The 22,294-nt window shown below is 39.6% G+C and overlaps 1 protein-coding gene across 1 annotated transcript in view; it reads right to left on the bottom strand.

Annotated features, from left to right (window-relative positions):
- TDRD1 (tudor domain containing 1) overlaps positions 1-16,535 on the bottom strand; it is a 40,984-nt gene extending 24,449 nt beyond the window's left edge. Inside the window, exons 1-4 of the mRNA XM_034987262.1 lie at positions 16,488-16,535; positions 10,016-10,346; positions 7,654-7,712; positions 795-939 (exon numbers count right to left, since the gene is read on the bottom strand). Coding sequence (XP_034843153.1) covers positions 795-939; positions 7,654-7,712; positions 10,016-10,346; positions 16,488-16,535 — 583 coding nt within the window. The remainder of the gene's footprint in view (positions 1-794; positions 940-7,653; positions 7,713-10,015; positions 10,347-16,487) is intronic.
- Between the last annotated feature and the right edge of the window lie 5,759 nt (positions 16,536-22,294).

Genomic DNA, 22,294 nt, shown 5'->3' with positions numbered 1-22,294 from the left:
GAAAAGACCAACAGCACCAAATGACAGAGATGTGGAGCACGCAAAACTCATTATCATTGGGAATGTAAAATGGGACAACTACTTAAGAAAATGGCTTGGCTGTTACCTACTCTTTGACTCAGCAATTATACTCGTAGGTATGTTCCCAAGAGAAATGAAAACCTATATCCACACAAGGACTTATACAAAAATGTGGAGAGAGCTCTATTCATAATAACCAAAAGCTAAACACAAACTTAAAGGAAGCAAAAATGTTCAATAAAAAAACAGATACACTGTGATATAATCATACAAATACTACTCAGCAACAAAAAACAGTGTACACAGAACATGTACTAATATCAAAAATACTATTCTAAAAAAAAAAAAGCTTTACACATAAGAATCAATAAAATACCATTTATATGAAGTTTTAAAAGTGGCAAAATTAATTTATGGTTAAAAAAACCCCACTGTGGTTGCCTCCAGCATCCAGAGAGACTAGAAGGGGCTAGGAGGGAATTTTCTAAGAAGATGGAAATATTCTGTATCTTGATAGGCGTGTGAGTTTGTGCATGCCAATGCATGTAAATTTTATCACAAACAAAACTACAGGAAATAATAATCGAGTAAGGAAGCAGCAAGAGTGGAAAGGTATGGATGGATGAACAAGAACTGTAGGATGCTGGTAGCTGCTGAAGCAGAGAGATGGGTATACAGATACACTATTCTGTTCATACTTAATATTTTTGAACTTTCCATAATAAAAATATTTTCAAATGTGTGAAAGAGACATGTTAGGGAAATATGCTTACCAAACAGGCCACAGCGATGGCAAGTTGTTGACCGAAAAGGAGGTCCTAAGGAGTTGAAGAGTGCTGAATTATTTATGGACAAGGAATTCTCAACCAACTTGTGTATTTTTTTTGACTTTGCAGGAGGCACGTTATTGCTAGGCTTCTATTAAGAAAAGAGAATAGCAATATTAAAACTTGGTAGTAATTTTTTTGAAATACTGTATTTGGAATTTCCTCTTCTGGACAGATAAAAGAGATGTATCTTTCCCTATTCCTCCCATTACATGCTACTAAAAAACCCTGGACTTATATATAAACAAACATAAGCTGATTTTGACAAGGCAGCAGCAGACAGGCTAGGAAACTTGGGACCCAGAGAAGAACAAGACAATGAGTTTCTTGATTTTTCTTTTTGCTTCACATATCCCAGACACGGTGCTGGAGAAGCCAGCAACCCAAAATGCCAAACAGTACAGATAATAAAGTCCCCAATAGAAAGTCTACTCTCTTTAGCCAAAGACCAGGAAACGGGCAGCCCAGCAATACAGAAAACCAGTACCTGTTCTACCCTAGACAAACACCACAGAAAACACTGTGGCCCTGTTCTAGAGCAGGGAGCTGGCACTTTATCCCTGGGAGTCTCCCCATAAAGACCATGTGGGGAACCTGGACTTCCACCCAGCAGGTACGAGTGTTCCCCCTACCCCAACCACCATCATTGGGGTGGTGGAAGAGGAGACCCAGTGGACAATCAGAACTTTTCACCACCATTCAAAAGTAATGAGTGTCTCTCAACTCTCCCCCTCTAATTCTCCTCCCTGGCCCACCCACTCTCTTCCCACTCCATCCCACTCCCGTAACAGTAAAGAGGCACTCATAACTCCCAGCCAGGGAGGAGGTATCACATGAGGCCTACCTGGAAGCTGGAACTCCCACCCTCACCCCAAAGCAAGGGAGAGCACCATCTTGAGTGCCAACTGAGGCTGAGTGGGGCACCTGGACATCTACTCCCACCTGGCAGCACCCACCTTCCTCTGGTATAGGGTCAGAGGAAGCTAGCTAAAACAAAGTTTAAATAAGATACAGAATTTCATTAACATAATACCCCAAATGTGCCAGTTTCAATAGAAAATAACTTGTCTTACTAAGAAAAAGGAAAATCACAATTGAATGAAAAAAAAAATACCAACATCAAGACAACAGAAAAGTTTGACAAACGTTTTAAAGCAGCCATCAATACTTCAATAAGCAATTATAAGCACACTTGAAACAAATGAAAAGAGTCTCAGCAAATAAATAGAAGATATAAAGAAGAACCAAATGGAAGTTTTACAACTGCAAAGTAAAACAACAACAACAACAAAAAACACACAACGAGGGAGAGAATAGAGGTAAGGATCAGTAAACTTGAAGACTGAACAATAGAAACTGCCAAGTCTAACAAGAGAGAAAAAACAACGTGGAGAAAAGACTAAATTAACAGAGCCTCAGAGACCTATGGGACTATAACAAAATATTTAACATTCATGTCTTTGGAGTCCCAGGATAGGAAAAAGGCAGGGTGAAGTAGTTCTCAAAAAAAATGCCCCATACTTATAAAATTTGGCAAAAGATATAAATCTACAAATTCAAGCTGAGCAAGTCCCAGACCAAATTAAAGAAATCCATACCAAGATGCATGTAGTCAAACTTCTTCAAGCTAAAGACAAAAAAGATTAAAAGTAGAGAAAGGGAAAGGACATCTTACTTACAGGGGAAAAAGTAATTCAGAAGAGAATAGATTTCTCAACAGATACCACAGAGAGCAGAAGGAAGTAATACATTTTTCAAGTGCTGAAAGAAGAGAACTGTTAGCTGAGAAACTTATCCAGGAAAAGTATCCTGCAGGAATAAAGAAGAAATCAAGACATTCCCGAATGAAAGAAAACTAAGAATTTGTCACCAGCAGACCTATCCAAAAAGAATGGCTAAAGAACGTTCTCTAAATATAAAGGAAATAAAGGAATGTTGGAACAAAAGGGAAGGAAGAACATATTAAGCAAAAATACAATAAGCATTATAGACTTAATAGAACAGAAAAAAACTGAAGTAAAATGAAACTGAAAAGAGAAATAGACAATACATAATTATAGTTAGAGACCTTAATATCCCTGTCTCAACAATTAATAGAACTACATAGAAAATCAGCAAGAATACAGAAGAACTCGAGATCACCATCAACTAATGGATCTGTTAGACATTTATAGATCATTCTACCCACCACAAAATGGACATTCTTTTCAAGTGCTAACAGAACATATACTAAGACCACACACTGGGCCATAAAGCAAAGCTCAACAAATTTAAATCACACAGAGGGTGTTTTTCAACCACAGTGGTCTCAAACTAGAAATAAGTAACCGTAATTAACAAATAATCTTCAAACATTTGAAAACGATGTACTTCTAAACAACTCATGAGTCAAAGAGGAGGTCTCAAAGGAAATTTAAAAAAAATGTTGAACTCATAGAAAATGAAAACGTAACAAATCAAAATTTGTAAGACACAAAGGACTGCCAAGAGGTAAATTTATAGCACTAAGTTCACACATTAGAAAAGAGGGAAAGTCTCAAATCAATAATCTAAATTCCCATCTTAAGAACCTAAAAAATAAGAAAAAACATGCCCAAAGCAAACAGAAGGAAACAAAGATAAAAGGAGAAATCAATGAAATTAAAAATAAAAACTTGGAGAAAATAAAAAAATCAATGAATCATGATTTCAGGGTCCTGAGATCAAGCCCCAGGTCAGGCTCCCCACTCAGCAGGGAGACAGCTTCTCCTTCTACCTCCCCCCACCCGCCTCCCCCCGCCCCCAGCTCCTACACACGCTCTCTCTCTCAAATAAATATTAAAAAAAAAGATCAATAAAATCGATCTAGCAAGACTGTTTGAAAAATAAACAAGACAGAAATTACCAATATCAGGAATGAAACAATGTATACCTTACTATAGACCCTGAAGACATAAAAATAATGGAATACTTAGAACAACTCTACACATTCAGATTTCATGACGTAGCCAAAATGGACCAATTCCTCAAACACCACAAATTATCACAATATGAAAAAGATAATATGAATAGTCCTATAAATATTAAAGAAATTGAATAATCTTAAAACACCAAAAAAATAAATCTTCACACTTACATGGTTTTCACTGGAAAATACCAAATGTCTAAAGAATTAACACCAGTCCTATACAACTTCTCTTTCAGAAAGGTAATATTACCTTGGTTCCCAACCACACAAAGAGAGTAAGAAAGAGAAAATTATAAACTGCTTATAAAAACAGATGTAAAAATCCTACTCAAAATGATACCAAATATAATTCAGCAATATACAAAATTAACTATACACCATGACAAAGTGGAGTTTATTCCAGGGATGCAAGGCTGGTTAAATATTTTAAAACATCAACAAAGGGCACCTGGGTGGTTCAGTCAGTTATTCAGCTCAGGTCATGATCTTGGGGTCCTAGGATCGACCCCCACATCAGGTTCCCTGCTCAGTGGAGAATCTGCTTCTCCCTCTGCCTCTCCCCCCAGCCCCCGCTTGTGCTCTCTCTTGTGCTCTAATAAATAAAATCTTTAAAAAATAATTAAAAAATAAAAAATCAATGTAATCCACCGTATTAACAGGTTAAAAGATCAAGTATCAATGGATGAAGGAAAAGCATTTAGAAAAGCTCAACACCTAGTCATGATCAAAACTATCAAAAAAGTAGGAACAGAAAATTTCAACAAGTTGATAAGGATCATCTACAAAAATCCCATAGCTAACAATACACTTAATAGTGAAAAGACTCAATGCTTTCCACTGAGTTTGGAAATAAAGCAAGATATCCACTGTCACCATTCTTACTCAACACAGAGCTAGAAGTTCCAGCCAGTGCAATAGGCAAAAAAAAAAAAAAAAAAAGGAAATATAAAGCATATATACTGAAAAGAAATAAAACTGTTCCTATTTGCAGAAGATAAAATTGTCTATGTAGAAAATCCCAAGGAATCTACAAAAAAAATTCTCAAGAATAAGTGACTTCAGTAAAGTCACAGGGTACAAGAGAAACATGCAAAACCATATTTATATATATGAGGATATGTGGAAATAGAACCTGAGGATATGTGGAAATAGAAACTGTAACAGCATTTACAATCACTAAAAAACAAACAAAAAAACCATGTGTAAATATAACTGTGCATAGAACATATAAGCTGAAAACTACGAAGTAAAAGAAATCAAAGAAGATTTAAATAAACGGAGAGATTACATTCATGGACTGGAAGATTCAACACAGTAAAGATACTGATAATCCTCAATCTTTATACAAGTTTAAATCAATTACTATTGGGACGCCTGCGTGGCTCAGTCGTTTAAGTGTCTGCCTTTGGCTCAGCTCAGGTCATGATCCTGGGATTGATTCCTGCGTCAGGCTCCTTGTTCGGCAAGGAGCCTGCTTCTCCCTCTGCCTGCCTCTTCCCCTGCTTGTGTGTGTGCACACTTTCTCTCCCCCTCTCTCCGACAAAATCTTAAAAAAAAAAAAAATCAATTACTATCAAAATCTCAGCAAGACTTTTTGCAGATATGGACAAGATTATTCTAAGATGTATACTGGAAGGCATAGGAAATATACTAGCTAAAACAATTTTGAAAAAAAAAAAGAAGTGGGAGAAATCACTGTACCCAACTTCAAGACTTATTACATAGCACCAGTACTGTGATAATGGTGGAGGGATATATAAATTTTTTTTTTTTTTAAGGTTTTATTTGAGAGAGAGAGAATGAGAGACAGCATGAGAGAGAGGAGGGTCAGAGGGAGAAGCAGACTCCTTGCTGAGCAGGGAACCTGATGTGGGACTCGATCCCGGGACTCCACGATCATGACCTGAGCCGAAGGCAGTCGCTTAACCAACTGAGCCACCCAGGCGCCCCAGATAGAGGGATATATAGACAGGTCCACGGAAAATAGAATAAATATGCCTAATTTTTGACAAAAGTGCCAAAGCAATTCAGTGGAGGAAATACAGCATTTTTAACAAATGGTGGAGAAATTGGAGAAAAACAAAACAAACTTCAAATTAACTCAAAATGGACAAATCTAAATATAAAACTATAAAACTTTTTGGAAAAAAAGCCCCAAATTTTCTGTATCTGAAGTAGCAAAGAATTTCTAGACCTGACACAAAAAACAAAATCCATAAAAGGAAAAGTGATCAGGACATCATTAAAATTAAAAACTTGTGGTCTGCTAAACCACAACTCTGGTAAGAGATTGAAAAGACAAGCTACAGACTGGGAGAAATCATTTGTGAATCACATATTTGACAAAAGATTAGAACTTAGAACATATAAAGAACTTTCAAAACGGAGTAAAAAAAAAAAAACCCAAATTAGAAAATGGACAAAATACATGAGTAAACATCTCATCAAAAATGAAACAGAAATGGCAAATATGCACATGAGAAGATGTTTATCACTAGCCATTAGGGCAACAAAAATTAAAACCACTACAAAATATCACATGTCTATGAGATTGGGAACAATAAAAGCACCGCCAGCACCACACGCTGGTGTGATGCTGCAGATATTCTCAGTGGGAACATGCAATGGTATAGCTCTGCTGGAAAACGCTTCAGTAGCTTCATAAAAAACTAAATATGCAATACTCCATGACCCAGAAATTGCACTCCTGGGCATTTAACCCAGGGCAGAAACAAACAAAAACAGGGGCACCTGGGTGGCTCAGTCGTTAAGCGTCTGCCTTCGGCTCAGGTCATGATCCCAGGGTTCTTGGATAGAGCCCTGCATCGGGCTCCCTGCTCGGCGGGAAGCCTGCTTCTCCCTCTCCCACTCCCCCTGCTTGTGTTCCCTCTCTCACCGCCTCTGTCAAATAAATAAAATCTTTAAAAAAAAAAAAAAACAAACAAACAAAAACAAAAAACTTATGTTCACATCAACCTTGCACATGAAGGTTTATAAGAGTTTTAACTGTAATAGCCCCAAACTGGAAACCGTGCAGGGGCACTTCAATATGTGAATGTTAAACCACGGACTACTTTTCAGCAATAAAAATAAATCTACTGATACAACAACCCTAGATGAATCTCCAGGGAATTATGATGAGTGAATATATCCAATCCCAAAAAGTTACATACCGTAGGATTCCATTTATATAACATCCTTGAAATGACAAAACTTTGGATGTGGATTAGATTCGTAGCCTCCATGGGTTAAGGAGGTGATAGGGGCAAGACGGAAATGGATATGACCATCAAAAACATGTAAGGGAGGGGCGCCTGGGTGGCTCAGTTGGTTAAGCGACTGCCTTCGGCTCAGGTCATGATCCCGGAGTCCCGGGATCGAGTCCCGCATCGGGCTCCCTGTTCGGCAGGGAGTCTGCTTCTCCCTCTGACCCTCCCCCTTCTCATGTACTCGCTCTCTCTCTCAAATAAAAGTAAATAAATAAATATTTAAAAAAAAAAAAAACATGTAAGGGAAAGATGGGAATGTTCTGTATGTTGACAGTATCACTGTCAACATCCTGGTTGTCATTTTATACTAAATTCCGCAGCACATCACGCAGGGAGAAACAAACAGCTACACAGGATCTGTATTATTTCTGCATGTCAATAGCAGGGCTGCACTTACAATGGCATAGCATACTACAATCACCTAAAAAGAACTGATTTTTTTTTAAAAGATACTAGGATAAAGAAAAGGAAGCTTGACCTTCAGTAATATCTGAAAATTGAGTAATTCTTCATTAACACAATACAAAATATGTTTAGAATCTTTTACATCCAAACAAAAACACAAAATAGAAAAAAACCAAAACCTTACACTATTTACTTCTTTGAGTCGTGAGCTGTTTCCAACATTTAATGGTGACACTGAGTTTCCTGGAGAGAGAAAACATAAAAGTCAAATATTACTTTATTCCTGAAAATGTACAATATCATAATAGATACTCAAATAACAAAGCTATAACATAATAGCCTTAAACCTACACTACAAATAAGCAACAACCTACTTTTTCTAATGAAAAATAAGGATTTGTTTGAAACTTAATTACTATTCCTCTTATAGTGAATTTATCTCCATTCACTGACGCAGCAATTCTCAGACTTTTTTGAACCCTGGACTCATTTACACACTTAGAAATTATTGAGAACCTCAAAGAGATTTTGTTTATATGGCCTATGTCTGTCAATATTTACCAATATTAGAAATTAAGGGGCGCCTGGCTGGCTCAGTCAGAAGAGCATGTGACTCTTGATCTCGGGATCATGAGTTCAAGCCCCACACTGAGCATGGAGATTATTTAAAGAAAAAAAATGTAGGGGCACCTGGTGGCTCAGTTGGTTAAGCATCCAACTCTTGATTTTGGCTCAGGTCATGATCTCAGGGTCCTGAGATTGAGCCTGCGTGGGGCTCTGTGCTGGGTATGGAGCCTGCTTAAAATTCTCTCTCTCCCTCTCCCTCTGCCCCTCCTCCCCATAAAAAACTGTTAAAAAGAAATTAAAATTAGAAATTTTAAACTTCTAAAAATTAAAAACATTTATTTAAAAATAAATGCACTACGTTGACATGATTTTTGTTTTTAAAGCAACTTCATTTTCCAAAGCAAAAAAAAATTGTGAGAAGAGTAGCACTGTTTTACATTTTTGTAATGTTTGGTTTAACTCATGGTAGTTGGATTCACATACCTGCTTTTGCAGTCAATCCCCTGTGTTGCTTTGGTTGAAGGCTATGAAGAAAATCTGGCCTCTCACAGATACGTGGTTGCAAAAAGTAGTATTTAGTAACAGCCTTCTCAGATAATTATGGGTATTTTCCTTTAACATCATGCCAAAACTCAAGTCATAGTTTGAGGGGTAGTTGCAATGTGGAATCTAAAACTTTTTCATAACGTGACATTGGAATCCACTGTTTTATCTTGCACTTTAAGTAGATTTTTACCCATGCATAACTGGGCAACATCATGCATTGGTCATTTGGGTAAGACTGAGAAACTCTGAGTTATGCAGATCTTCCAAATGTGGACAGATTTCATTACACAGTATTTTAAAAATCATGTGTGTTAGTTAATACCACCACGCATCTCACTGGAAAAGTCTAGGTATTGAGAAGCTGTCACACAGAGTGGCAGATATGAGTTTCCTGAAATTCTCATTTTTGCTCAAAAGCTTGAATTTTATCATTAGCAACAAAATACTGTCAGGTGTTTTCCTTGAAGTGACAGGCTCACTTTGTTCATTTTTGAGAAAATGAATGCTAGATACCTGAGTAACTAGCATTTGTCGTTCTTTTCAAGTAAAAATGATGTTCCAAGAAAAAATTTCCGTACATACAGCTTACAACTCAATCACACACACACTTTTCCTACTTCCCTATGAAGCAGAAGTTAGGGGTAATTCCTATTTTCTTACACAAAATACTAAAAATATCTGTACACAAGGGTCAAGATTTAGTAGTAATTCTTAGTGCTTTGTCAAGGACAGCCCTCAGTAAGGTTCTGGCTTTGTCTTAACCACAAGTTCACAGCAATGAAAAAACCCAATGACCACTGGCCCAGGCAGGGAGGAGCTAACGAGGCATATTATTGGTTTACCCACCTTTGCTTTTGCACCATCAGTGTAAAGTCAGCACAACAAAAAAGGCAAATGATACTTTAGTATTATCGGGAAAATAGTTTTGACCTCTTGGGAAACCCCAGAAGCCCAAAGGCCACACACCAGAACTACATCACCATAACAGTAAAAGATCACATCCGATATACACTCCCAGGCCTCCCCTCCCCATTCAAAACCAGGGTTTTGGAATTAGGACTAAAGCAACAATTTTTTAAAAATCTAATGAAACAATTTAATATCTTACTGTATCTTTGTGAGCATACGATTTGCATAGTATTTTTTAATATGCCAATCTTTAAAAAGGCAGAGTATGTCCTTTCTACATTCCTAGTACAGTTCTCCCATTGTGGGGAGGGAAAGCCCATTTGTAGACCTTCTCTCCTCCAGAATCTCTTTTGTGATGAAGCTATTTGGCACCTGGCTTTTGCTTCTAAATCTTTAAATGCAAATACTATAAGGTAGCTATTTAGTTGTTCTGTTAATAGCACATGAATGTGTGATTACATACCTGTGATAAGCCAAAGAAACCACCAGAATCAAGAAGTAGTAAGCCTGTAGTTTTCACTCACCTGTTGACAACATCCTCCTGTCTCCTTTCGATCCAACCACCTCTCCATTGATGCTGTTAGGGTCTGAAGATACTGAATTGTCTTCCTGACTAGCCAAATACTGTTTGGTTTGCTCACACAGCAAAAAATTGTTCTTTTTATTTCCATTCTCTGGGCTTTTCAACCAGAAATTAGGGTGGTTAGCATGTGCTCCAGGACTTCTTAAAGAATCACATGGTGGAAGCTTGTTTTCATTTTTTTCAAAATTAAATGGCTCTGTCATTTTACAAGTAGATGCCTCCAAATTATTTCTTGACATCATATTATGTGGCAATTTAACATTCAAAGAAGTCTACGGAAAGAAGTGTATTTAGAAGGCAATTTTTAATTACAAAAATAGAAGTATTGCAGGCCCAGGTGATTTCTTTTTATGTAACAAGTAATGCTCATGAATAATTCCAAAGCAGAGTTAACCATGATATCACAGCCTGGCCTAAAGGCACAAGAAACAGAAAGATTCTCTATCTGATAAGTACAAACTCCCAAGTTTCACACAATTCAACCACAGACAAAAGACTAACTCAAGAGACATCAAAAGAGTAATCTCAGAATGCGACACCATTTTTTACTTTACAAAGCTTTTGAAACAACAGAATAAAAAAGGACTTTCATGTTTTAAAAAGAAATATTTCCAACCCAGAGCACGCAACTTAATGGTGAAATACAATAGAGGGTATTGTCTTAATCAGGTCATCACTTACCTTTCTAGCCCCTCAGAATCCCTCTACCCGCTCCTACTTTAGACACTAGGCTCCTGAATATGCTAAACCCATCTCGCAATGCCCTCTCTCTTCCTCACTGGCCTGGCAAAGTCCTTCCCTCCCAGTCATCCTTCACAGTTTGCCTCAGCTGACCTCTGTTTGCTCTGTTTTTCCCAAGTCCTCCGCTTTGATAATCTCCAGCTGAGCTTCTATAAATTGTACCTTGTATCTACTGTTTTTAAGGACTTAACTGCATGCACTTTTCTGTGAAAATAAGGTACATTTATTGTTACAAAGTGCCTCTGAGAAACCTCTATCCAGACTTTATGCTAGCTTGTTGTTTTCCTATTACTCTTAAAGAATACTAAGTGTCCTGCCCAAGGGAAGTAATAAAAGTGGACAAACAACTTTTCTTCCTGAGGTTGTGACCTACAGCTTTGTCTGCTAACCACAGGTAAAACTGCCTATAGTCCCAAAACTGCTCAGGGGAAAAAAAAAAGCCACAGAAAGCTAAACTGGTATGAGTAGTATCTAAATATTGTTTAACATTGTTTTAAAGGGAAGATAAAGAAATAGCAGAAACATCCTCCCTCCTGGTGTCCTAAAAGTTCCATATCATTTGCCTAATCCATGACAATACAGAAAAGATAACGAAATTAAAAAAAGAAAGAAAGAAATACACAGGCACACTCGAAAAGGGAAACTCTATAGGCCAGATCCTGGGAAGATCCCTAATTGAAGGCTGCAGATGGGCAGTTACAATGGGAGATCCTGCAGCTGCCAGGGAAAGCACACACATGGCAGTAAGCACCCCCCCCCCCACACACAAGGATCAGATCCAGTGAGAAGGAGAATGTTGGGTGCAGTAAGAGACAAATACTATGAAGTTACAAATGGAAAATAACTTCCAGGGGAAACTGGGTGGGGTTAGGAATACTGAATAACTCCAATGTATAAGAAATATAAAGAATGCACATTAAAATATTAGGGTAACTATCAGAAGAACAAAAACAATGCATAATTTTAAAATTACAGAAGAAAAAATCTGTCTAACAGGAAAAAAAAATGATTGAGCATGGTCAATGGAAAACATCAAATAAGATGACAGAACGAAACCCAAGTAATCCAATTATCAATGATTTAGTCTCAATTAAAAGAGAAAAAGAGGGAGAAAAACATCCAGCTAGGTGTTATGCACAAGAGGCACACATAAAACAAAATTATATGGCAAGTCTGGAAATAATGGAACTAAAACATGTGCTATGCAAATAACCAAAAAAAAAAGGAATACAAATATTAATAGCCGATAAAAGAGAACTCATTTTTTTATGTGGATGAAAGAAACACTGGAAGAGAGCGATCAGCCAAGAATCAGTGAATCACAATGTCCCTAGATCTATAAAACAAACACTGATTAAAGGAGGAGAAATTGAGGCCACAATAAGGACACACCTGCCTTACACACTTGTCAACAGAGAGAAAACAAGTGATATTTTAGTACCATGATAAACTTGATCTAGTAAGGACCAATACAATCAAGAGCATTCATTTTTCCAACACTGGGCATATTGGACTAGAAAAGCCACCTCAACTAACTCCAAAAACACTAAAGCCATGCAAAAACACGTTCACCACAGTATACAAATTTCCATCTCAAGTTTTGCTTCCTAGAGAATCAGCCTACGACAACCACATGAGCAGGTGAAGGGTTTTGTTTTTGCTCTTAAAAGTGGTAAAATATCACAAAGGAACTAGCAAACATGACTATATGAAACAAAAGATTACAAAAAACAGCAAAGAAGCCAGAAAATAAAGATTAACACAAAGATGGAAAATTCAATATCAAAATTTTAAAAATGTGTAAAAATGCAGTAAAAACATTCAGATACTGTAGCAGACAATGTAACGGACCCAAAGGCCATCTTCTACCTCTGATTTGCCAGCTTGAGTTAGAGACAATACTGGCCATAATCATTCTTCTGAGCAGAATTTCTCAGAAAGCTCTGTCCTTTCCTGATGAATAGGAACAGACTTGGCTGCAGGATCCTTCACCCCTTTCTTCCTGTAACGTAATCAGGAAGCAATAAGCAAAAAGGAAGAGAGCACACCCTAAGGATGGTAGAGCGGAAAAGCGAAAGCATCTGATGTCTCTGGCGGTATCCTTGAGTAGGAACACCAGCCCTGATCTTCCTATGCTTAGATTCACTGTGGCATCGAATTAACCCAGGGGTTTTCTGTTATTTGCAGCCCAATTGATACAGATACCAATAAAATGTGAGCAAAAGGCATGAACAGAATGCATAGAAGATGAAGATTAGTTGATAAACATAAGGGGGAAAACCTTCAACCTCATTTGTAATAGAAAAATCAAATTAAATAATTATGTATTATATTCTGCCCAGTGTGGGTGTGATTAAAAAGGACACTCACTATTGGGCCTCTGGGTGGCAAAGTCGGTTAAGCGACAAACTCTTGATTTCAGCTCAGGTCATGATCTCAAGTTTGTGAGATTGAGCCCTGCACTGGGCTCTGTGCTCAGTGCAGAGTGCTTGAGATTCTCTCTCTCTCCCCCTCCCTCCACCTACTCACAGGAAGAGGTGCTTGCTCGAAGGCTCTCTCTCTCTCTCTCTCTTTCTCTCTCATATAAATAGATAAGGGGCACCTGGGTGGCCCAGCTGGTTAAACGTCTACCTTCAGCTCAGGTCATGATCCCAGGGTCCTGAGATCCAGCCCCCAGGTCTGGCTCCCTGCTGAGCAGGGAACCTGCTTCTCCCTCTCCCTCTGTCCCTCCCCCCTGCTCATGCTCTCTCTCCCTCTCTCTCTCAAAATCTTAAAAATAAAGATAAAATCTTTGGAAAATAAAATGGACACTCATTGCATTGAATATAAATTAGTATGTTCTTATGGGGAGACAATTTGGATATACATACATATACACACCTGCATGTGTGTATGTCTATAAATATTTTTTAAAGATTTTATTTATTTTTCAAAAGAGAGACAGTGAAAGAGGGAGAAGCAGGCTTCTTGCTGAACAGGGAGCCCAATGCAGGGCTCGATCCCAGGACCCGGGGATCATGACCTGAGGTGAAGGCAGACACTTAACGACTGAGCCACACAAGCACCCCTATAAATACATATTCTTAAGGTATATACGTATTTTTTCTTTTCCTTCAATATATATTTATCTTAGAGAGAGAGAGACTCTCAAGTAGACTCCATGCTGAGCAGGGAGTTTGACAAGGGGCTTGATCTCATGACCTGAGCTGCAACCAAGAGTTGGACACTTAACCAACTGTGCCACCCAGGCACTCCAGGTATACATGTATTCTTAAAAGTGTTCTAGCCATTCAGCCGGTAACTCCATACCTAGAAATCATCCCGTTAAAATAATCCTAAGCATTGGGGTGCCTAAGTGGCTCAGTCAGTTAAGTGTCCAACTCTTGATTTCGGCTCAGGTCATGATCTCAGTGTTGTGAGATCAAGCCATGTGTCAGCTCCGTGCTGGGCACGAAGCCTGCTTAAGATTCTCTCCCTGTCCCTCTGTCCCTCTGCCCCTGCACCCACTCCTTCTCTCCCCTCTCAAATAATAATAATAATCCTGAACATCAAAAAAGCCTATTTAAAATAGTGAAAAAAAATTAGAGAAAAAAGTTAACTGTGATACCTCTACTAGACAGAATATTACACTACCATTTAGAATCCTAGTTTTCAAAAACATCGTAAAACATTGTAAGAATAGCAAATGAAAATCAGAAACACTGTATAATAACTGCAAAAAAAAAAATAACCCCTCCATGTAAGCAAGATCAATGAAATACATTAAATTTTAAGAGAGTGTTTTATGGGGAAGTAGGTTGACAAAAGCAATTTTTACAGTCTTTTTCATTTTCAAATTATGGGTTTTTTTTAAGATTTGACAGAGAGCACACGTACGAGTGTGCAAACACAAGCAGGGGGAGAGGGTGAGGGAGAGGGAGAAGCAGGCTCCCTGCTGAGCAGGGAGCAGATGCGGGGCTCGATCCCAGGACCCTGAGATCATGACCTGAGCAGAAGGCAGACGCTTAACCAACCCAGGTACCCCTCAAATCATGCTTAAAAATGAATTACTTTAATAGAAAAAAGCATTTTAAAGATTAAAATATTAATACTGCATTTAAATTAGGCCTATTTTTCCTCGTGTGGCTAATTCTAAATCAAGTAAAGGATCAATATTTAAACCACAAAACTAGGATATAGTCCTTTTCTCAAGACACCAGTGGGACCCTCAATACACAACAGGTAACTCCTGAAATAGCCTTTCCTCTGTCCTTATTTGGTAGGGCTGACAGTCAATCCACAATCAGCTCCTTTCTATCCTGTAGCACAGTTAGCTATAGACAGTTATGTCTGTGTTCTGGATTATTTTAAGTACCTTGAGTGCAGAAACCAGGTTTTATTAGAAACATTAACAAAAAAAATACCCTGATTGCTCATGGCACCTACCATGTTTTGTACAATGAGGCATTCAAAAGATAATTGTATGACAAAATAATTAAAATGTACTATTGCACTGTTTTCATGACAATCTGGACAGTGAAAATGAAATTCACTGTCTGAAATTACATGTGGCAGTCTTAAATGGAGAATTACATCACGTTATGAGGGTTTCTGAAATTTAATAGCAAAACTTCAAGTCTTATATCCACTCTTCCAAAGTCCAAAAATTAGTAAATAAATTTGACTTCAGAAAAAACAAGTATTAGAAGTTTAAGCAGCAATTAAAAAGGATTTAAGCTTAAAAAGAGCTCCACCTAGAGTGGGATATGTAGGTTAGAAAGACACCTCACTTGCCTCACCCTATTCAGGAATTTTCATTACAATGCCCAGGGCAAATAGATGTGTAGGCCTGTTCTATAACTAGAAGCTTCTAACTGCTTTAATTTTGGACAGCCAACTGTACTGCACTCTTCTTTATGAAATGGTTCACTTCCCAACTGACGGACTCCTGTTGCTGTTTCCATAACCTTTCAAATACCTGAGATGTCTACCATATCCACTTTCCTCCAGGTCCTTCACCAGTTGATGTAACACCTTCCAGGGTCCTCACAAGTCTGGACTTTCTCTAGTTCATCAGAAACCCTCACATAGACATCCTTCTAACTGAGCACAGGACTAAAGATGAGAGCCAACAGCCAGTCAGCAGAATCATCATACTACCCCTTACTTTGAAAACTACCTACTTAAAATTATGCACTAGCTTTTGGAGTAGCAACCAGGACTACTGTGAGTACACATAAAACTTGCAGTTTTGGAATTTAATTTTTTTAAAAAATGTGTTTATTATATAAAGATTGCCTTTTTTTCTTTTGATTTACAGTCCTATGAATTCTAACCCATGTATTTCAACGTTAAAAAACAGCCGTAAGGGGCGCCTGGGTGGCTCAGTTGGTAAAGCGACTGCCTTCGGCTCAGGTCATGATCCCAGGGTACTGGGATCGAGCCCCGCATCGGGCTCCCTGCTCTGCGGGGAGCCTGCTTCTCCCTCTCCCACTCCCCCTGCTTGTGTTCCCTCTCTCGCTGTGTCTCTCTCTGTCAAATAAATAAATAAAATCTTTAAAAAAAAAAAAAACAAAAAAAACAGCCGTAAGAAAACTGCAATTATCCCTACTTGGCTTCATCCTGTGTCAACCACTGGGCGTATCTGAATCTGGAGTGGACAGACACTATTCCATAATGCTGTGCTTCCCAACCTTGGGCTGCTGACTTCTGGTATTCAGGTACAGGTGTGTTACAGACATCGCTGCAAGGGTCATGATACCTCATGGGCTAATCTTACCCAGTTTTAAAACAAGCAGTTTCCCCTATATACAATCTACTGTTTTTTTACATGCTACTGGTGACGAATAAAAATGTATTTATAGGGGTGCCTGGGTGGCTCAGTCGTTGGGCGTCTGCCTTTGGCTCGGGTCATGATCCCAGGGTTCTGAGAGCAAGCCCCGCATCGGGTTCCCTGCTCGGTGGGGAGCCTGCTTCTCCCTCTCCCCGTTTGTGTTCCTTCTTTTGCTGTGTCTCTCTGTCAAATAAAATCTTTAAAAAAAAAATGTATTTATAATCATCCCCAAATCCAAATTAGTTATATATTTCCTTAACACAAGAGGTTAATTAGGAGGGTCCCCAAATTCCTTCATGTTAAAGGGATCACTGATGTAATAAAAGACCAGTGGAATGGAAGTAACTGCTATAGTTCTACAGGCAAACAGAAGGCCTTGGCTTTGTATTGTCCTTTTGTTCTGTGCTTCACGATCTGACACCAATAAAATGTGAAGCTCCCGAAGGGGCAAACCCTTTCTTGCACTCTCTTGGAATCCTGTTGCCCCTCCACCATCTGGCCAAGAGCATCCCACAGTACACCTGCAACCAGTGACTGTAAGCCCTCTCCTTCCTTCTCAGAAGAATAGAAGCTAGAGTAAAATTAATTCTTAGCACAGTGAATTAATTCCTTTAATACCAAAAGTACTTGCAGCAGATACATAGCTATAATTTTCTTTTTCTTCTCTAATGTTTGCTTTTGTTTTCCTGGTAACCACACACATTCAGAAAGAATGGCTACTCAAAGGAAACATTCAGTTTTTTGGGGTTGTTTTTTTTTTTTAATTTAATTTTATTTAAATTCAATTAACATATAGTGTATTATTAGTTTCAGAGATAGAGCTTAGTGATTCATCAGTTGTATATAACACCCAGTGCTCATTATATCACGTGCCCTCCTTAATGCCCATCACCCAGTTACCCTATCCCTCTAACCTCCTCCCCTCCCGGAACCCTCAGTTTGTTTCCTATGGTTAAGAGTCTCTTATGGTTTGTCTCCCTCTCTGATTTTGTATTATTTTTCCCTCCCTTCTCCTATGCTCCTGTTTTGTTTCTTAAATTCCACATGAGGGAAATCCTAATTGTCTTTCTCTGCTTGACTTATTTCACTGAGCATAATACCCTCTAGTTCCATCCACATCATTGCAAATGGCAAGATTTTTTTGATGGCTGAGTAGTCCATTGCATACATATACATTTTCTTTATCCATTCATCTGTCGATGGACATCCGGACTCTTTCCATAGTTTGGCTATTGTGGACATTGCTGCAAACCAAAGAGATTAAGGATCTGTACTCTGGAAACTATAGAATATTCATGAAAGAAACTGAGGAAGACACAAAGAAATGGGAAAATGTTCCATGCTCATGGATTGGAAAAACAAATATTGTTAAAATGTCTATGCTACCCAGAGCAATCTATACATTCATTGCAATCCCTATCAAAATACCATCAACATTTTTCACAGAACTGGAACAAATAATCCTAAAATTTGTATGGAACCAGAAAAGACCCCAAAGAACCAAAGGAATGTTGAAAAAGAAAACCAAAGCTGGAGGCATCACAATCCCAGACTTCAAGCTCTATTAAAAAGCTTTAATCATCAAAACAGTATGGTACTGGCACAAAAACAGACACATTGATCAATGGAACAGAACGGAAAACCCAGAAATGGACCTCAGCTATATGGTCAGCTAATCTTTAACAGAGGAAAGAATATCCGATGGAAAAAAGACAGTCTCTTCAAATGGTGTTGGGAAAATTGGACAGCCACACGTAGAATGCAACTGGACCATTTTCTTATACCACACACAAAAATAAACTCAAAATGGATGAAAGACCTAAATGTGAGACAGGAATCTATCAAAATCCTAGAGGAGAACACAGGCAGCAACCTCTTTGACCTTGACAGCAGCAACTTCTTAGGAGACATGTCTCCAAAGGCAAGAGAAACAAAAGCAAAAATCAACTTTGGGACTTCAAGATAAAAATCTTTTGCACAGCAAAGGAAACAGTTGACAAAACCAAAAGACAACTGACAGAATGGGAGAAGATATTTGCAAATGCTTTATCAGCTAAAGGGCTAGAATCCAAAAATCTATAAAGAACTTATCAAACTCAACACCCAGGGAAACATTCAGTTTTAAAGCTATGGAACTCAATGGTTCAGCAGAACATGAGCTTTAAAGTGGGTCAGACCCAAATCTGAGCAGAGTCTCATCTTCCTCATTTAGCTATGCTATCTCAGGCAAAATCACTTCATCTTTCTTGGATTCAGTTTCTGTAAAATGTTGCCAATCTTAGTAACTTCCTCATAACTCTGAACTGTGATGATTAAATTCAAGAATGTATGTAAACTACTTAGCGCAGTGACCGGTGCTTACTAAGTTCTTCGGAGGCAGCTATTAAACTTTACTTTCAAACCACAAAGAATTTCTTCCTTTCATGTGTAACGACTTTGCACACTGAAATAATCTGCGGATTAAAGCATTCTTACTTCCTTTATTCCTCCAGGTAAGTAAGGGAGACCGGAGCAGATGAAGTAACTTGCCAACTCCCTCAGCGCAAGGGCCCTTACACAGCTGAGCTGAACATCCAGGTCCGATTCCTAGGCCATGCCACTTCCCATTCAATACCCTGAGGGCTCAACAAGGGAACTAGAAGCAGCTTCTCCTACTCTAGAGGCCAACAGGGTCAACGTATTTATTATATCAGGGGCCCAAGCGCCAAGAAATGCGATTGGCACACAGCAGACACGCTACAAACACGCAACGTGAACCAGAGCCGCTTTACCCGTACGTACCTAGCCAAAGCCATGGTGCATCCACCTTTCCTACAGAAGGTAGGAAGTGTTAGTGTTGTTGGCACTGCAGCTTTAAGTTAAACAAAAGCACTGGCTGAATCCATAACCTGGATTCTTTCAGAGACAAGAGCAAAGAGCTCCTCTATCGGGATGCCAGCGGACGTTCACATTTCGGAGAGTCGTGCCTGGAAGTACTATTTTCCAAACCTACTACAGGGCCCCCCTTTACCCAGGGGCTCAAGTCTCACTTCTCTTGCCCCTCCCCCACCACAACCTTCAACCCTAGACCTGCCCTTCCCCAGCCAAGGCTCCAAGGGCTCCTCCAGCCTTCCATCCTCTCTCCACTTCCAGGCCCCCGGTGCCCGCTCAACGCCCGACCTCAACGCCCGACCTCAACGTCCAGCGCCCAACGTCCGGTCGCCAACGACCGAAGCCCCGCAGCCCTCACGCAGTCCCTTTCGCTCCCTGCCACGCGCCTGGGAACCCTGACCTGGTAGGAGGCAAAAGGGCCGCTGACCCCGACCCGTCTCTGAAGGCTGGCCGTGGTGGCGTCCACTGGTGCCCGGCAGCCTCGCCACGCAGACGCGCTCTCCGCGTTCACCTCACCTCCAATGGCTAGCTCTGCGCCAGCGCGGCGCCTGCGCAGTCCGCTCCCACGTGCACCCTGCGACGCCCACGCACATCCTCCGCGCGCTGCGTAAGCCGCGCTGTGCCCCGGGGGCGGGGGGCGTCGCTGTGCTCCAGGGTTCCGTGCGCGCAGTTTCTCCGCCGAGACGTTATAGTTATTCCAGCTGCTTCTAGCAATGTAGCCCTGAGACCTCGGATGGAGTTCGAGCTCAGAGATGCAGACGGTGTCTCGGTAATGGTCACTTCGGTCGCATTAACCACTGAAAGTCTTAGGCGGTTTTTCAAATTAATCCGCTAACTCTGCCTGAAAAGTAAATACAGGTGATCACTTTTTCCCTGACTAAGCACACCTGGTTATATGTTGGTGCCGCTCAAATATTTCTAAACCTTTTTTTGGAGGGGACTAGGGACCTTTCAAACAAATGCGGGAGAAAAATGGTACCCCCATGTATTTATCAACTAGTTTCAACGTTGTCAACTCACGGTCAGTCTTGTCTGCATCCGTACCCCCCACACACTTCTCCCATTGTTTGGAAGCAGATTCTGACTTGAATCTTTTTTTCTTTGTAATAGGTTTTTTTTAGAACAGTTTTAGATAAAAATTGAGAATTGAGAAGATAGTACAGAGTTTCCCAGATTAACCATACCCAGTTTCCCGTATTTATCCATATTACATTAGTAGGATACATTAACTACAATTAAGGAACCAGTATTGATACATTATTACCGAATTCCAGAGTTTATCTAGATTTCCGCAGTTTTTACCTATTGTCCTTTCTCTGAGCCAGAATTCCATTCAGGATACCACATTATTACATTTAGTTGTCATGTCTTCTTAGGCTTTTCTTGGCTGTGGCAGTTTTTCAGACTTTCCCTGTTTTGGTGATCTTGACAGATTCCAGGAATACTGGTCAGGCATTTTGTAAGATGCCCCACTGTTGGAGTTTGATGTTTTTCTAATGATAAGACTGGAGTTAAGGGTTTTGGGAAGGAAGGCTATAGAGGTAAAGTGCCATTTATATAGCACCGTATCAAGTGTACATCCTGTGAAAATGATTCATGACAGTTGACATTTTCAACCTGTAGGGAGCAGGATGGTGTCACTCGTGTCAAGTAGTGATATAATCAGAAAAGAAGCCAAGGATATTGCAGCTAAGACCAAATATCACCAAAACCAGTATAGACTGGGAGTACCAAGGACTATAACCTGTAAGGCCTAGAAGAACTAGGAGCTGATAATCACTAGAGACAAAAGAGGCCTGCAAAGGCACAAGACTGATTAAACTCTTGTAAAAAGAGGATTTCTACAGCAAACTGCCAGACTCTCTAGACACTGACCCTTCCTCATCTGACCACATTAAAAGGCAACTGCTGTGGACTGTGCCTGATTGATCTCTGAACATAATAGAGATCCTCCACTTTTAAAGATTTTTTTTTTTTTTTAAATTCATGAGAGACAGAGCGAGAGAGAAAGGCAGAGGGAGAAGCAGGCTCCCAAGGAGCAGGGAGCCTGATGCGGGACTCGATCCCAGGATCCTGGGATCATGACCTGAGCCGAAGGCAGATGCTTAACCACCTGAGCCACCCAGGCGCCCGAGATCCTCCACTTTAAACATATTAAGCAGTAAGTGCCTAGAGCTGGCCTAGACCTGACCAAGTCCTCATCGTAACTGTGCTCACAGACTGACTTGGTTTGATTCATTAAGTTCTTTTTTTTAAATTTTTATTTATTTATTTGACAGACACACAGCGAGAGAGGGAACACAAGCAGGGGGAGTGGGAGAGGGAGAAGCAGGCTTCCCGCTGAGCAGGGAGCCAGATGTGGGGCTTGATCCCAGGACCCTGGGATCATGACCTGAGCCAAAGGCAGACACTTAATGACTGAGCCACCCAGGTGCCCCTGATTCATTAAGTTCTTACCCTTATTGTATCTTGTTTGTTGCATAACTTTGTATTGTACTTTGTGTGATGTGTATGAAGCCAAATTAAATGCACAGTGAAATGTCATTGAGTTTAGAGTCCTGAACCTGCTTTCAGTTGTATTAACCTTACTTTATGAATGAATAAAGCTGACATTGCAGAAAGACACAACTCTTGTACACACCTTTATAACATACTCGAGACACCACCACCTGACTAGTGGTGACTACACTTAAGGAACCAATATTGATACATTATTACCGAACCGATACATTATTACCGAGACACCACCACCTGACTAGTGTTCTTCAGGTTTCTAAAGTTACTCTTGTTTTCCCT

The sequence above is a fragment of the Mirounga leonina genome, unplaced genomic scaffold (assembly GCF_011800145.1).
Source record: "Mirounga leonina isolate KUSES-001 unplaced genomic scaffold, KU_Mleo_1.0 Mir_114, whole genome shotgun sequence".
Lineage (NCBI taxonomy): Eukaryota > Metazoa > Chordata > Mammalia > Carnivora > Phocidae > Mirounga > Mirounga leonina.
Note: the sequence above shows the minus strand (reverse complement) of the source record. Positions and strands in the feature narration are given on the sequence as shown.